The following is a 16,987-nucleotide window of genomic DNA, read 5'->3' as shown; positions in this document are numbered from 1 at the left end:
CCCACTGAGAGATTGTCATACGGAGCTGCTCCTTTTGTGCAATGTCTGTGTCACTTTCTTTGACTTAGCTATACTTTCAGGCAATTGTTAGTGACAAGGCATAGCAGTTAATCCATAGGGATGGTTTCTTGCATCATCACAGTAAAAATCTGATTTGATCTAACTCCCAAAGACCCACCCTAGACATCAATTGCAACTCAGCCTCTTGCAACTAATCTCTGAAGGCAGAACAAGGTCTATGGTTTAGGTAGATGGTAAAAGCACCTCAAATCCTTAACACCATAAAAACAACAGTCTGTTTGAATCAGATACATTATGAATCTGAAAACAAGGTATTTTGGAGGGGAAGCCCTCCAGCATTTGTGTAATTTGGCACCTTGTATGACAGCTTAGTTATATTGTTAATTCCAACAAAGTGATAGCAAAAACTTGAAAGATGCTCAATGAAACTTCAACATGCTTAACATTTTTATCTCAGTGAAATAGGAGGAGGCAAAAAACATTTGGTACTCTACATGATTGAGCTGTATAACTATAAAACAAAAGATGGAAAGAAAATGGCATTCATTAAAAAGAATTCTTCTTTCTTTATATTTTGGTTTTGAAATGGAAGGACCAAATCAATACTTTAAGCAGGAATGTTTGTACTAACTCACCACAACCAAACAGATCAAATTCTCTACTTAGGAATCTGCTCTGGCATTGAATGCCTTGTAAATATTATTCAATTGAAAAACTGGTGCATTTCCAGTATGCTTATTACCCAAACATTTATTATTTTACAATTAAAAAAAATAGTTTTGCATAAATTTGTCAATGTGAGTGTATGTTTTGCTTTGAAAAGTTATATCCCTTGTAAAAATTCATCAGTCCACAACCCCAGAATCAACACTGTCAACTTTTTTATCTTTAAGCTTGGGAAAGGTGGAATCAGATCCCTTCCTCATTGTTTAAACAGTAAAAAACAGCACCTGTTTGCATCTTTTACTGCTGCATTCACAGCATGATTTGTGTCTCTTTCAGTGATTCCCAGGGACAGAAAAAAATGAGTTTGCTGGAAACTTGTGCTCCCTCTGGTGTCTGAAACAAGCATGAAAATCAGCAAAAGCACTACCATGGGGGCAATATTACAAATGCAGAATGATTTTTTAAATTTCCTGGCCACCCTAAAAATACTACATAAAAGATAATTTGATACCAATTTATTTGAAAGAGGATGAAGTGTATATATTTGGATTGGGTTTTCATTTGCCCTACTGCATATTTAATAAAACAGACAATGTATCCATGATTTCCAGCTATGATGGCGTGTAAACATTACCAGTGTCTAATTGAATAGTCATTTGAATCTGCACAAAGCAATTTCCCTCCATTAGATTAAACATGTCACACCCTGTCAATGAAAAATCTATTTAACATCAACCCAGCAATTATAAGCATTTTGGAATGAGGCACCAGAAATATATTTGTAATTAAAATTCCCTATATATATAGTGTAGGAATTTGGCTTAGCATCGCAAGTAAGTTTATTCTTCACTAAAAGTTTGCCTACAGCAAGAACTGTAAAAGAAAAATTTCCCTTCTATTATAATAGATTTTTAACACATCAGTACCAGATAGCTATAAGCATTAGTTCATTTTCACGGTTCCACAATAATTATTTCTTATTGTTACTTTGGGTACCAAGAGCAAGGTCCAGATTAAAAAAAACCTTAAACCCCAACAACATAAATTCTTCTATATTCCTTCAGATGATAATATCATAAACACAAATGAAATTCACAATCATTAACTTTCTTTTTTCCCCTTTTTTTTCCTTCGTTCTCTTTGGATTACAACTAATACATTCAACTAATACTATCCTAAAATGTAAGAATACTTAATTGATTATATGCCATTCTGAAATTTTATCTGGAATGTTCAGCAAGAAGCACTGAATAAAGGCCAGAAATATTCTTTCCCTCCAAAAACAATGGCAAACCAAAGTACTGTGCAAAAAGCTGTCATGTTTAGGAGAAATTTTTATCTTTGTTTCATTTATCCAAATTTTTTTCAGGAATCCTGAGGAGGAAATAATGAGTATTTGCTCTATTTCAAACTTGTGTTAATTTATTTTGCAGATACCTAATCATTTGCAGAAAAGAATTGTAGATTTTCCCAGCTGACCAACTACCTATGACGTGGTAGTTTGTACTCACATTGATGTGGATAAAATTCCTTGAAATATTTTCACAGATGTCACTGACTTATGAGCCCTGTGATTTAGCTGAGCTATTCAGCAAGTGTCAGTTTTGTTTGAACCTCCAATTAATGTGCAAATTAAAGGCAACTGAACCAAACTTGAATGAAAAGATACAAATACCTTTCAAAACTTTCAGACCAATGCAAAAAATACCTGAAAGAAGACCAATGAGATCAGAAAGCCTTAACAGGAAATCAAAGCTAATACAAATGATGTGGCCATGACACTGATCAAATCTGACTGCACATATTCTGCACTATTCACCACTCAGAAGCCTGCCAAGGACCCACTGCACTGCTCTAGGACAGAGGCACTGCCTCAGTGTTAGCAGGTATCACATTGATTTGTGTTTTGACAGCAAGCAAGACACACAGAGAACAGCAGCAGTTTACAAAGACATGTTTTTCAGGAGTGAAGAGGAAAGCTGCATTAAAAAAAAAAAAAAAACTAACTAACAAAACCTCCAAACAAGACAGAAAAGAAACTGCAAGCAAATACACAGGAAAAAAAATCCAAACCAAAACAAAAAGCACCCTGAATAGACAAGTGGGAGTCAGTGGACAAAATGAAGTAAAATTGGATCTCATGTGGATCTGCCTCATGACTAGAGGCTTTCTATTCTGTGTCACTAAGCCAAATGGCACAGCCCCTACAATTCCAAAGGCACTGTTATTTAACTAAAAGGATAACATTAATTTGCCTTTACACAAGAAACGTTAATTCATCATGTTTTAAAGAACATTCCCCCCATTCTAGCAGGTTTTTCAATATGAACTAATGATGAGACTCTAGGAAACGGTGCCAAAAATCCTGCTGGGATTAACTAAACTCATATTGAATGCTGAGTCTTCTTGCTAGGCTTCACTGCATATCAGTTCCTGAGAAGGCCATTTGGGTGCAATCCTGTAAAGTGCCTGTGGAATGGGCAGCTCCTGGGGGAAAGGACAGCATTTTGAAATTAGCAACTAAATCTGAATTTATCTCTAAGGATTTAAGAACTTTATTTCATCTAGATTAGAGTCCTATTCTTTGGTGTCAGAAGGTATTTGCGACTGTTAAAAGCAAGAATGTAAAATGAGGGCCTGGATTACCCACAGCTTTATCCTGGTAGGCAGAGAACAGCCAGACATATGCCTCCTCCTTTCTCACAGATGCCACAATATTTCTGGATTAGGAGGAGGGGATATATTGGACCCTAACGGTGAAAGAATTGGCTTGAGGCAGTCTGACACAACAGGGAGTTTATCTTTCACAATGGAGAGCAATTTTCTCTCTGATCCTAAAAAGTATATGTTTATGTTCAACTGGTACTATATGCAATAATTCCAACATTGTCATTTTGTATTGTAATTATGATCTATTATCAATCTCTCTCACCCTGGAAAGAAATACAATCATTTTACAAAAGGATATGTCTTATTTTGTGTAATTTTTATATGTGTTTTTATAAGCTGAAATTAATTTACAGAATAAAATTTTAATAATTAATTTTTAGTTTTCCAGAGTAGACAAACAATTGACTATATGGGTGGGGTTAAAAAAAAACAGTAAACTAACCACCGACAAAACCTATGACAATACTGAAACTGAAAACAAAGTTTTGTTATACTCCTGGAGGTTTGTTTTTTTTTTTTCAAAAGAACATTATTTGTAATATGAAACTGTTTAACCATTATTATCTATAGAAGTACAAAGTATGATTTAAAACAGATTTTAAATATTTTAGAAGTAAATAAATGTATTTCATTTGCTTTTAAAAATACTTCAGAAAACATAAGTAAAACTCTGTGTTCCTATGCCAATTACAGAAATTATAATTGACTTTAAAAAATATGTAATAAAGATTTTGAGAAACAATATAAACTGTAAACATATATACAAGAGATATTGGATTCTTAATTCCTTAAAGTTATATACATAAATTCTTGCTTTGATTTTTTAAGTAGCTACTTATATTTACAAAAGTTATGAAGAGATAATAGGACAAATCAAATTTTGAGATTACCTGAAAAGTGTCTGATATACATATACTGAAACCGAAAACTACATACAGTTTAGGAGAATCTGTTGTATGGAAAACTGAGTTTATTTGGAAATTACAAGTTACTATTATTATTAGCATCACCTTCTAATAATTCAACAAAAATGATGTTGTGCATATTGCAACTATCTTGCTCACTGTGACACTATTTTTATGTATGACCCCATTTTTATGTATGACCCCTTATTTCTCATAGTAACAAAAAGGCCATTAATTAGCTTACTTTTTTATTCTATGCCATCAAAATGAAGAGACTAATCGTTACATTACCTTTTTCTTGCCTCAAAGGAAAAAAAAACAATTTTTATCAATTATGTTTTATTAGGATAATTTTGATAAAAACACTTTTTCCAAGTTAAAGACATTGCACTCAACAGCAATGGCAAGAAGAAAGCTGTAAACACTTAATTATATATTAAGCAGACATTATTAATTTCATAATAGGCAAAAGGGACAGTCTGAAGCTCGTCTTCTCGATCAGCTTTGCTCAAATTTTTCATTTTGTTATTTCTTAATCAAATAGACACAGAGTCAAGAGCTGCAGGTATATTTAGTCAATTGCCACCCAGACAAGGAACACAGCTGATCTCTTTGCACATGACTTTTTTCTTCCTGGTTGTCCACAGTTAAATATACCACTAATCCTGGGCACACCTCAGTTCCCATAATTTAACAAAAAATTATCACCTACCCATTCAGCCTTAATAAGTGTCATGGTCTCCCACCTTTTGTTGTCACTTCAGCTGTATTTATTGTGAAGTAAATGAAACAAGAGCTCACAAGCAAGAAACGAGAAGATACTAAATACTTCATTAGTTAATCTGAAACAGATACATAGTAGATAAGGAGCTCCACCCTTGTGTAAAATGTACACTATCCATATGCCAAAATAAGTAAAAAGTATATATGCTTACTATTGATCAAGCAAAGACAACAAAAAGTAATCATTATTATTATCTCTTTTGATCTGAACACAGCAAGTTTTTGACAAACATAAAATGATCTGTTCTTGTAGGGTTTTGCTCTTTTTTGTTTTGCTGTATTTTTTTTTTAATCTTGCTTTGCTATTAATAAAATTCTGAAGTTCATCATGAATGAAATACAAATTAAGGGTATTTTCTTTTTTTTTTGTTGTGTTGTTGTTGTTTGGTTTTTTCCTTGTTATACTTTTTTTCCCTGGTTATGATAGGAGTTAGCAATCTCCTTCAGAATCCACAGATTCAAATGATAAAGGCCAGGGATTAAGCACAGCCGATTAACAGTCTGTGTCCTCTTCAATCTAGCATTTCCACTGTAGATAAACCCATATTCAGACTGAAGTTATAATAAACACACTGTCCTCAATATCATCTCCCTAGATGACCTCCTCAAAACTGACATTCAAGTATTCTTGTGGAAAATTACAGTTCATAGTAACTGAAAAAGCAGCCTAGAAAATACACACCCACAAAAATAATACTGCAGATCAAGCCAAATGCTTAGAAAGCAACTGGATAAAATGATCGTTTCTCTATAAATATTTTATTTGCTTCAGTTCTGAGTAATTTATTATTACTATAGGTTTGACATATAAAATAATTTTCTTAGATATTATCTTTGTTGCTTGTACTGAGTGTCTTTAAAATAACTGCAATATTATTTATAGTTATGACCAAAAAATAAAAAATCTCAATGGATCACAGTGGTTGCAATTTTTTTCCCTTCCAAAGGCAAAAGAAAACAAACTGTGAAAATCTCCAGCAACCTTAGATACTCTGAAATAGAAGTATTACTGTAAGGAAAGGGATACCAAAAAACACTTGTCTAATGAAAAACAGCAAAAGAATAAAAATCTACAAGACAGAATTGCAGTGTTATTCTTCTAGATATGTATAGCTATGTATATTGACTTCTATGATAAATAATATTTTCATCTAAAATGAAAAAAGACAGCCCATAAAAAGGAAGATAGTTTTTGCTTTGTAAGGACATTTTAACATAGGAAATTCTGATAGGATTCTCCTGCTGTCTGACATTTGAAATCCAGAATCTTCTGAGTCTAAAGAAAGGCTAGGATTAATACAGACACAGACTGTGCAACAGGTTATTTTAACTTCTTGACCTAGAAGCTCAAAATATTTTAAGGAACTATAGATTTATATGTTACTTAATTTTCTGGTACTTCTTCAGACAAAAGCAGTAACATTTCAAACCCTTTATTGAAACTAACTAAACTTACCTACCTAGTTAAAGTGACTGTATTCTACTCTTATTCCCATTACTTTATTGTGGAAGGATTCCAGTAAAGCAATTCTGAAATCAGATGGAGGGATATGTGCATTTATTAATCAACGCTTTATAGAAAGTACATGATCAAAATTTGGTTCTCTTTGGCCAAACCACAAAAATAATAAGAAACAGGCAATGCTATATACTGAAAAAGAACTGCAACAAAACAAAACAATGAAAACAATCCCCAAACCTGAGCTTCATTTTGATTAGTTATTCACTAGAATTGCTTTGAAGTAAGCACTGCAAATGATTGCAATTAATTCATTAGTTGTTGCTCTATCCTGTTCTCCACAGTTAAAAAAAAAGAGAAAAAAAATATTCAGAGTAAGTTCCATAATCAGAGCATTTATTAGGTTTGGATGATTCCAGCCACCTTTTCTTTTAGAAAACAGTTTCAAACCTCTTTTAAATCAATCTATATTGAAGAAAGAATTGAAAAAATGAATTTAATTCAAAGTCACTCACTTTGAAATCTTGCTTCAAAAACTAATTTCATGGTCTGTTTCCATAACAACGTGGATTATTTTTGCCAACTAGGACTCTCATAATGAAGCATAACATCTTTAATCAGATTGTATGCACTACTATTTAAGACTGTTTAGAGTGATTTGGAGACACACTAACTTAGAGCATCTGATTTGTAGGTCAGTTCCCGTTAAGCATCTTTATGGTCAGAAGATCACATATATTCCTCACCAAAAAAGCCTCTGAGATTATTAATTAGTGATAAGATATACAGCATACAATTAAAACACTATGTACTTAATTTATTCTTTCTTAATCTTCTTTTTTCCCAATGGAATCTTTAAAAATGTTTTTCATATGGCAGAGGAACAACCTTACCTTCAGCTCATCACTAACACAAACCTTGTCTTCTCATTATTCAGCTACATATTTTTATGCATGTGTTTTTATTTCTTCTTTCAACAGGAGATATAAAAGCAACTCAATACCATTTACAAGCTATTTAAAGAAAATCTAAAACCAGGAAGAGAAAATCATGCTTTTTGGAAAAGTGGACAAAAAGGTCTACAGAACGTGAAATTAAATTTATCAGTCCTTTCTACTTTAAATCTAAATGCAAATGTCATTAGCTATTATAGCAAAATGAGTGTTATAGATTGCTAGTCATTCAGCTCACAATATTTTACTATTTTTCATTTGATATTAAATATTCTTTTCCTCGACGTTCACATATATTTTCCCATGCCTAATTTCCTGTGTCCCCTAATTAATAAATGAAACTTATTATTATATTGGAAGAACATATTATTTATTAAAACTGAATTCTAAAATAAGACTGAGTTAGCAGAGCCGATGTTCCTTCAGTGAGAACAAATAAAATCTTAACCCAGAATGCTTTCTCAGGGCAAGCTTACCCCAGTGACTAATTAAAAGATGAAGGCTAAAATCCAGAACATATACAAATTTGGGAAAAAATTATCTATGTCATTATCCAAGGAGTAAAAGGAGTCCAATTAGACTGGAAGAGTGCAAGAACTGAGTTGTAAAGACCTGCTGCTTTGTCTACACACTGAGGCACACACACACACACACACACACAGACACACATGCACACACACTCATGCACACAGAGCCCCCATAAACGCAGCTTTCCTTTCACAGCACTTTTCCTTTAAGCACCTTGGTAGTATTTACATTTGCAAAGCTCCCAGTATTCCCAAACCTTACCCCTTTATTCTTAGCTTTCAAGTTTTTGCTTCAGCTGATGAGAACAGGAAAAGAAGGTGGTATGTTTATTGCTGGCAGGCAGCTTGGAAATTCTGAGTAAAGAAGCCAATCAAGGCAGGAGGATTATAATAATCAAAGTAGAAAATTTGCATATTTAGAGTATGGTTACTGAGAAATAACAATGCCTTGGTTGTGTAAATCAAACTCTCAGCAAAAGTGAAGGGATTTGCATATCTGGGTGAAATCTGTCATGTTATACACCCCTAACTGCATTCTAATTAGCAGAAAGCACTAGCTTTAAGTGGAATATTAAATATAAGTGCTAGTACTATTTTTATTTCCTTGTGAAATAATAGACTTAGCTTGTTTGGGGTCCGATGAAAACAGGTTTTCTTGCCTGTAGGAAGCAATACAATTCAAAACGACCAAAGATACACTCACCATGCCATGCAGCTACAATTTTTAAGATTGAGATTATGTAAATGTCCAAAGAGTTCTGCATTACCAATTGTGTTCATCCTTTTTGTCTATAGAAAGTGGTTAAAAGTAGCTCTCTTGAGAAAGTATTGCACAAAAGAGATGAAAGTTTAAAGCCACCTGTTCCAATCTGCATAATAAATCACCTTGACTTCATTTTAAATTTAGTGAATGAAGAAAAATAAGCTTGACTGAAAAGTTTCAAAGACAAAAATCCTAAAATAGTCCCTGCTGACAGAATTACTGTAACAATTTTCTATTATCAATTAAAATCAAGCAGAGTTGACAGTAGGCCCAGAAATTTATGATAAAATAAATAAAAAAAATTAGGTAAATTCTGCTTTAAAAATTAGCATGTAACAGTATATTTGTACCATTCATGCATGGAAAAATGATAATATTACTACTTTATGTTAGTGTTTATTTCCCCTTTCCTCTCTTGTGAATGATTCTCAGCTCTCTTCTAGACGTAAACTTAAGGCTGGCTGACATACCCTGGTCACTACTTGCAATCAAACTGCAGGTTGGTGTTGCACTGAAAAGTAAGAGAGAATCTGTGCAAGCATATTCAATTTACAAAGTATTACTAATAATGTATATTCAGAGGCATTATCCATTTCCACAGAAAAAACATGGATGAAACTCAGTAGATGCTTTGAAGACCTGGACACTCCTCATATGTTGAACCGGTGAGCATACTGCAGTGTGGGTCTCAGGGTACTTACCATCCTCTGTGGGCACATAGATATTCAAATACAGACAGTCTTCATTTTGATCTTGAACATATGTCACCACAGTATCCAGATTGGCTGTAAACCAGACTGGCAGCATATCGTTGAGCAGTGACCTCTCATCCAGGTACTGCGGGCAGACAGCGGCAAACTGTGTGGCGTTGCGGACACCCGTCCAAGACGACGGTGGCTCAGGGGGCTGAAATCGCCTTTCTCCAGTTGGAGGAGAAGCATAAGGAACACCCAAGTACTGCTCCACTGGACCAAGGATCTCATTAGGCAAAGGTGTTCTTAAACCACGTATTTTGCCATAATTTGTAGTAACAACTGGGTATTGTGCTTGGCCATCAATGAGAGTAAATCTTATAGCCAGTGCAGTTATCCACAGGAGGAAGTTAGAATTCAACATGACACACACTGGTGTGAAGATCAAAGGCAGCCATAGGAGTCCCATTGGTTTCGACATTATTTAAATCAACATCAGCAGGGCTCTATTTTCCACAGCCAGGAGAAATTATTCAGTCAAGGAAAATGAAAACTAATAAAAAAGTAGTCAAAAGGAGATGAAGTGAAGGAAAATGTATCTTTGTTCAGGCAACAAAAAAACAAAAGCTGATGTGTGGTAGGTGCCTCAGCTGACTGGCTGTAGACAAATCCCAATGTCAGAAGAAACAAGGGAGTGTTTGCCCCTAAGGCCCATCCCAGACTTCAGTGTTGAATTAATCCTGGCAACGCACAGCAATTCCCAACAAGTAGAGTGGTGAGAGATCTGCAGTTATTCCACTGGCCCAGTGAAATGGCTCCTTTCAGTGAAGTCCAGCACACTCAGTCAGCCTGTGGCCAAAAGAAAGCAAGCAATTCAAATCAACAGACAAATTTATGTTGGCATAAACCTTAAAGAAAAAAAAATTAAAAAGCCAAAAATTATATTCACACACTACTTCCATGCCAAGGCCCACAAATGTTTTACAAACTTTAGACACTCTGGTTAGCTATGTGTTTCCAGAGGTACATAAGTTAAGAGAACTAAACTTGAAGCCACAAGGTTATCTCACAAAACAAATGTTTCTGCTTCTCTATATGCTTCCAAACCAAACCACAGTCCAAACACTTCTGATTTCAGGAAGAGTAGAAGAGTATCACATTTAAGTACTAGCTTGAGGATATTTTCTGCCCTAAATAAACAGAATCTTCTTTTTAGGCCTATTTACACTCCCACAGGAACCATTTGTTACTTTTGTTTCCTGTATTGGATAACCTCTTTTTGCTATGAGTTGACAACTACAGAATATTTTTCACAGACATGACTTCTTTTGTGTATGACAACCTAATTTACCTTCATCTAATTCAGAAATTCCAATGAATGCAATAAATAATTAGTTCAAATCAAGTGTGAGAACAGTCAAAATGAGATACAAATGTATTGATTTTCATAACTTTTTTTCTATGTCTGACAGAACAGTGGAAAACTAAAAGGAAAAAAAAAAAGCATTCTACAATCTCTTAAATCAGCTTTTGGCCTACATAGTGCTGCAGTTATGTAACATTACCTGCTTGCATTCTCTTACTTTTGTTTTTAAATAGAAAGCAATTTATACATTAATTCTGTAATTTTATAACGAAATACAAGTCACTTGCATGTATATGCTAACCATTACAAGTATACAAATGAACACACATCAACATTCTACCTGCCCAAAGAAATTAAGGACTTCCTTTTTACTCATTACTCAACTCAAAACCACAGACAACTATTCCAGAGGTAAAAAATTCACTGACACTGATACCTTATAATTGGTAGGATGAACACACATGTATATATCAAAACTATATATAAGTGGACAAGCAGGTTCTTTTTTCAGTCAGGACTCAGACTGAATAACATAAATATATTATGTTATTCAAATAAAATAATATGAATAACATTTTATTCTCTCAAAACTCCTGGAATTCTTCAAGTGTTTCATTTTAGCACTCTTACCACAAAACTGTTGAAACACCAGAACACCAGAGGCCAGAAAAATACCAGATACATATTACGTGTGATGGACTGAAATTTCTACTGACATTTTCTCTAGGAGTTGCAATTTGAGCATCATTTCTGAAGGACAAATCATTAACAGCTCAAATTTTCATGTCCCCAAGGGCACCACCAGGGCCATCAGTCCCTGAGTTATGCTGCAGGAAGCCCTATGCCCAACCCCATGCCCAGCCTGGATCTTGGCCTCACTGGGTCCCCAGTTACCTTGGACCTGACTCCTCACCCTGCCTGGCCTTACGTTAATTGGGGCTCCCATGGACAGCCCCACTTCAGCTGCTCCCTGGCACTCAGAGTGGGCAGCCAGCAATGGGTCATTTGAAATTCCTCCTCAAGTGTCACTTTCCCTTCTGATTTTTGCTACCATCTTTAACAATGGAAATCAGCAACAGGTGAGTGATTTTGAGTAGCATTCCTCTTGCTCTCTCCCATCCTGACTTTGGCACACTTTACTGATCATGCAGCACAAATCAGATTTTCCAGTTATATCCAACTGAGAATTTAATCTGTGCTTAGGGAGGGACAACAAATCTTATTCCCTTGACACTTAGCAGAAGTTTGTAATGACATTCTAAGAAATTTGGAATACAGCACTAAGAAAATTGACAAGGTGGAAGGAAACACAGTGATCCAGATGATGAAAGATGGATAGAGAAAAAAAAAATCTGGGCAAACAGCAAGCAAAGAAAGAGGAAACAAAACAAGAAAAGAAAATGGGAATGATGACAAATAAACAAGAGTGAACACATCACCAGCAGGGAGAGAACCAAAAATGACAACATGAAGGAAATCCTCAGCTGATACAGCAGAGATAATGTGCAATTGTAAAAAATGTGACGTAGTAAATAGTATGGCTTTCTTGGCCACCTCGATACATGCTGGTTCATATCCAGCCAGCTTTCAAACAGCACCCCCAAGTTCCCTTCAGCTGAGCAGCTCTCAAGACACTGTTCCCCAGGTTTGGAGCACTGCACGGAGTTTTTGCAACCCAACTGCAGGACCTGACCCTTGGCCTTATCGATCTTCAGAGAACTGGCCTCAGTCAATCCAGCCTGTCAAGTTCCTTTTGCAGAGCCTTCCTACGCTCCAGCAGATCAATACTCCCATCCAATTTAGTATCACCTGTGGTCTTAACTGGGATGTATGCAATCCCCTCATCCAAATCATTGATAGAGACATTAAACTGGCCCCAATACTGAGCCCTAGGGAACACCACTGGTGAACAGCTGCTGACTGGATTTAATTCTATTCAGCACCACACTCTGGGCCTGACTATCCTGCCAGTTTTTCACCCAGAGAAGACTGCACCCATCCAAGCCATGAACAGCCAGTTTCCCCAGGAGAATGCTGTGGGTGACAGTATCCAGTGGTTTACAGAAGTCTGGATAAACAAAATCCACAGCCTTTCCCTCATCCACCAGCCAGGTTACTTTATGACAGAAAGAGATCGAGTTAGTCAAACAGGATCTGCCTTTCATAAACCCATTTGTGAGTATCATCTGGACCTGATTCGCTGGCTGTCCTGCACATAGCATGTGATCGCACTCAGGATGATCCGTTCCATGACCTTCTCCAGTACTGAGGTCAGGCTGACCTGCCTGTGGTTCCCTGAGTCATCCTTCTGACCCTTCTTGTGGATGGACATTCCATTCGCTAATTTTCCACCAACCTGATCTTCTCCAGTTAAGCAGGACTGCTGGTAGGTGGTTTAAAGCAGTTTGATAAGCTCTTTCACCAGCTTCCTCAGGTGTATCCCATCTGAGCCCACAGACTTTTGTGTATCTAATTTGCTATAAGTAGCAGATCACTAACCATTTCCTCATGGATTAAGGGGGCTTCATTCAGCTCTCCATACTTCCCCAGCTTGCAGCTCTGGGAGCTGTGCATCCTGAGGACAACTGGTTTTGGTATTATACTGATGCAAAGAACCAGACTGAGGCAAGGAAAGCAAAATTATCTTGTTTAGGCAAGAAAATTAGGCAGAAAATATCACACATTTCAGTTTATCGACATTACTGGAGGAATTACCATTTTCCTAAGGTTAGTTTCACGTATGAAATGCATACACAGACAAAGAAAATAAAATCATTTTCAGTAATAATATTGAGAGGTAAGGAAGAAGGCATGCTGCCTATTAATTCGTGAACTTTAACAACTATGATATGATGTTAGATACATCATTGAAAATGTTGGAAGATGTAAATATTCATAGATTTCAATTAGGGATTAATCTTAAATAGAAAACTGTAAACATTCTAGAAAGGTTTTTAGATATATCAAAACTGGTTTGATGTTCAATTATATGTATACAGTCAGCTATTTAATATGCCTTTACATACTGATTTTACAGGAAGGCATGTACTTGTCATGCCTTTATTTATTATCACTAATAGTGTTGTACTTTTTCCATATTTTTATTTACTGCTTCAAGTGTTAGAAAAATGCATACAAACTGCTTGCAAAAAAATTCCTAGTTGGAAGTATCACTCATCCAAATAATCGAAAATAATCAATCTAAGTCAGAATATTCAGTTCAAAATGACAACTTCTGGCAGCACACCACACAGAGAAGTCAAGGAAGATCTGAAATCACATACGATCACATACAATGATTTTGTTATTGGCAGAGGAGTGTAATTTGAGGCTAATGAGACATTTATGGCCTTGGAAGAAAATGCAGATTGAAGTTAACATGGAGGTGTGTCTGGAAACACCACTTGTTCTTGTTTATAAATCTGTGCCCCAAGACACTCTTAGAGATGCTTAAATAGCCTTTGAATCAGGCCTTCAGGGCTAAACTGATGGTTTCCAGGATCTGCAGTTACCACCTTTTCAACCTGAGAAGATTGTCAGTAGCTCTATACTTATTCTGTAGCTGCTAGGGAAATAGAAGATATGGCTTAGAAGTCATCTTTGCTCCAGTGTAGAATAGAAAACTAAAGTGACTTCAAGTTTTTTTTTGATCCTCTTGTTCAGGTCATGACCAGTTACAAGAAAACTAAACAGAAATATAAATTATATGAACACAGGAAACTGAAGACTCCGCAGATATCCTAGGGTTTCTCAGGCTTTAATACAACTAGTGCAGAACAGTGCACCTTAGCTTTCAGTCACTGACAACTTTTATTCTCTGGCCCTCCCTTCTGCTCATATTCACAAGGGGGTTTTTGGGCATGTACACAGGTCTGACCTCAATAGAGAGTCAGGGTTAAAGACTCACATCCCTTTCATTAGACAGACATTCTGAAAGCATACAGTGAGCTTGATTAGCTGAAATGAAAGAGCAACCAGCTAGTCAGTAGAAAAAATCTGACAAATGATGTAATCCATAAAATTTCAGATTCTCCTCATACTGACATTTTGCTAAGTATTTAATGCATTTCACAGAATATGGAGATTCAAGAAATACTTCATTTACCAAGAACATGAACTGTTTTTCTTCTTTCCATTCCCTTTGTCCCTTTGAAATAAGTAATTTTGGAAATTATTAAGTGGATATATATGGCTTGCTTTTTGGGTTTTATTTGTTGTTTTTTCTTATGTCTGTGTGTGTGTTTGGTTGATTGTTTTCAAACAAAAGCAATTAGAATATTATCATATTGTAAGATATATAAATCTCTATAATAATGTTGTTGTATGATAGTGTAAATAAGAACTATCCAAAGCATAGAAATTTTTGAACATGCCTACAGTATTAATTTTAGCTATATGTCCATATAATTTGAAATATTTGCAGAAAACTACTGCAAATCACACTGTTGTCTTCTGTAAAAGCTCTTCCCAAAGCAGATTTAAATACACCTCTACCTCATAATCAGCACTACACCTTCTGAATAGTCACTGTATTTAAATGTTCATTCAATAACAAAAGAGCAGTTTTTTCAAATATCAGTAAATGCATACTGGGTTTATCTACTATCTTTCATATTAAATGAACAACCCAAAACAGTTGTAATTTTAGGGATTTTTTTTTCTGAGCTTCTAGAACTTTCTTGATACATTGAAATGAGCTAAGCTTCATTTTTCCTTATCCTACATAAAGTTATTCAGAAATATCAGACAAAATAATAGTGAACAACATAGAGGAACACCAATCATTAAATAATGTGCACCGTTTAGACTGGATTACTTAGAAAATTGGTAGGAAGTTTATTTATGAAAACTGGCCAATCATAAGATATTTTTGAATCTCAGAACTGTAACTTCAGTGATGTCTGGCTTCAAATTAACATGCAGCTAAGTTTTACAAGAAATTATTTTTCCTATAGCATGTATATGTTTGTTGTATTTTTGTAAGCATTTTCCCAACTCAAATAAGATATTTATTATTAAGTTATTCCTAAAAATACACACAAAGACACAAAACACCCTCAAAACAAAGTAAAAATCCCCAAAATCTAGACTTCTAATAATCCTAACTGTAGAGGACCAGATCTAAGCACGTTTTATCGCAAACATTCTGAGCATTGCTACAGGAAAGGTGACCAAAGGAGGGGTGGGGCAGCGCTGTCCTGAGTCAACTCCCTGCTCTGCCTTAAGACTTGTGCTCAGTCCCCTTCACCCCAAGTCACTTCCTGGAAGGGCTGGCTGTGCAGGGGTGAAAAAACATGCAAAAAGCCTAATTTAAATTAGAGGCATACAGATTGTGCTCCCTGCTACTTTCTCCTCTCTTTCTTCCTCTTTCCTTTAACTGGTTGCCACAGTTAAGAACACAACTGCACAATAAAGCAGAATAATTCCCTGACACATGCTCCGATGTCTTTGTTCAGCCTGATGAGAGCTTACAAAGACCATGATGCCCTGTACTGTTGGTCATGACACTAACTTAGCATTATAATCTTCATTAGGGGTGAGTACCTGAATAATGTCTCACAGAATCACAGAATTATTTAATTGGGAATTATAATTTGTTAATTCACAGTCAAAAACTACTTCAAGATTTAAACTGAAAAGAAAGTGAAACAAATTTAAGAATTATGATGTACCCTTGATTAAAGTGAACATAAATGCCAGATATACAAACATCATGACTGACCATGAAGTTGGTCTTTGTAGTATGACGGAAGACAAAGGTAGATTTTTTAAAAAAATTTTAATATGGAAATAAAGCCTGAAGACCAATACAAATTACATACAAACATTGAATTAAACAGGCTTGGGGTTTTTTTTAAAGAACATGTTGCATTTACCCTTCTATGAATTTCTCCAGCTAAGAGAAATAGGCTCAGATAGGCTTGGACAGTGTCAGTAGATCCCTCAGGTTAGAAACTACAGTCACCATTTACTTTTCAAAAAATGGGAACACATTGCTTTCGTATCATTGCTTCTTGCCTGGAGCTACCACTTTTCTTCTGAATATCTAAATCTCATACACTATCAAATAGAACAACGGGATTATAAGAAAAAGCTGTGTGGTCCCTACAATGTTTTTGAAAATGGAAATTCTCTCAGTAATGAAAACAATTTGAAAAGCAAGCAGAAAAGATGTGATCATC

At 35.3% G+C, this 16,987-nt stretch overlaps 1 protein-coding gene across 4 annotated transcripts in view; it reads right to left on the bottom strand.

Moving 5' to 3' along the window:
* The window catches only part of NLGN4X (neuroligin 4 X-linked), a 164,310-nt gene that overhangs the window by 102,649 nt on the left and 44,674 nt on the right, over nucleotides 1-16,987 (bottom strand). For all 4 annotated transcript variants that reach the window (XM_053935272.1, XM_053935271.1, XM_053935273.1 and 1 more), the window contains exon 3: nucleotides 9,449-10,288. In XM_053935272.1, coding sequence (XP_053791247.1) covers nucleotides 9,449-9,920 — 472 coding nt within the window. In that variant the 5' untranslated portion in view covers nucleotides 9,921-10,288. The remainder of the gene's footprint in view (nucleotides 1-9,448; nucleotides 10,289-16,987) is intronic.

This window comes from Vidua chalybeata, chromosome 2, assembly GCF_026979565.1.
Source record: "Vidua chalybeata isolate OUT-0048 chromosome 2, bVidCha1 merged haplotype, whole genome shotgun sequence".
Lineage (NCBI taxonomy): Eukaryota > Metazoa > Chordata > Aves > Passeriformes > Viduidae > Vidua > Vidua chalybeata.
This window is presented reverse-complemented; position numbering and strand designations above follow the sequence as displayed.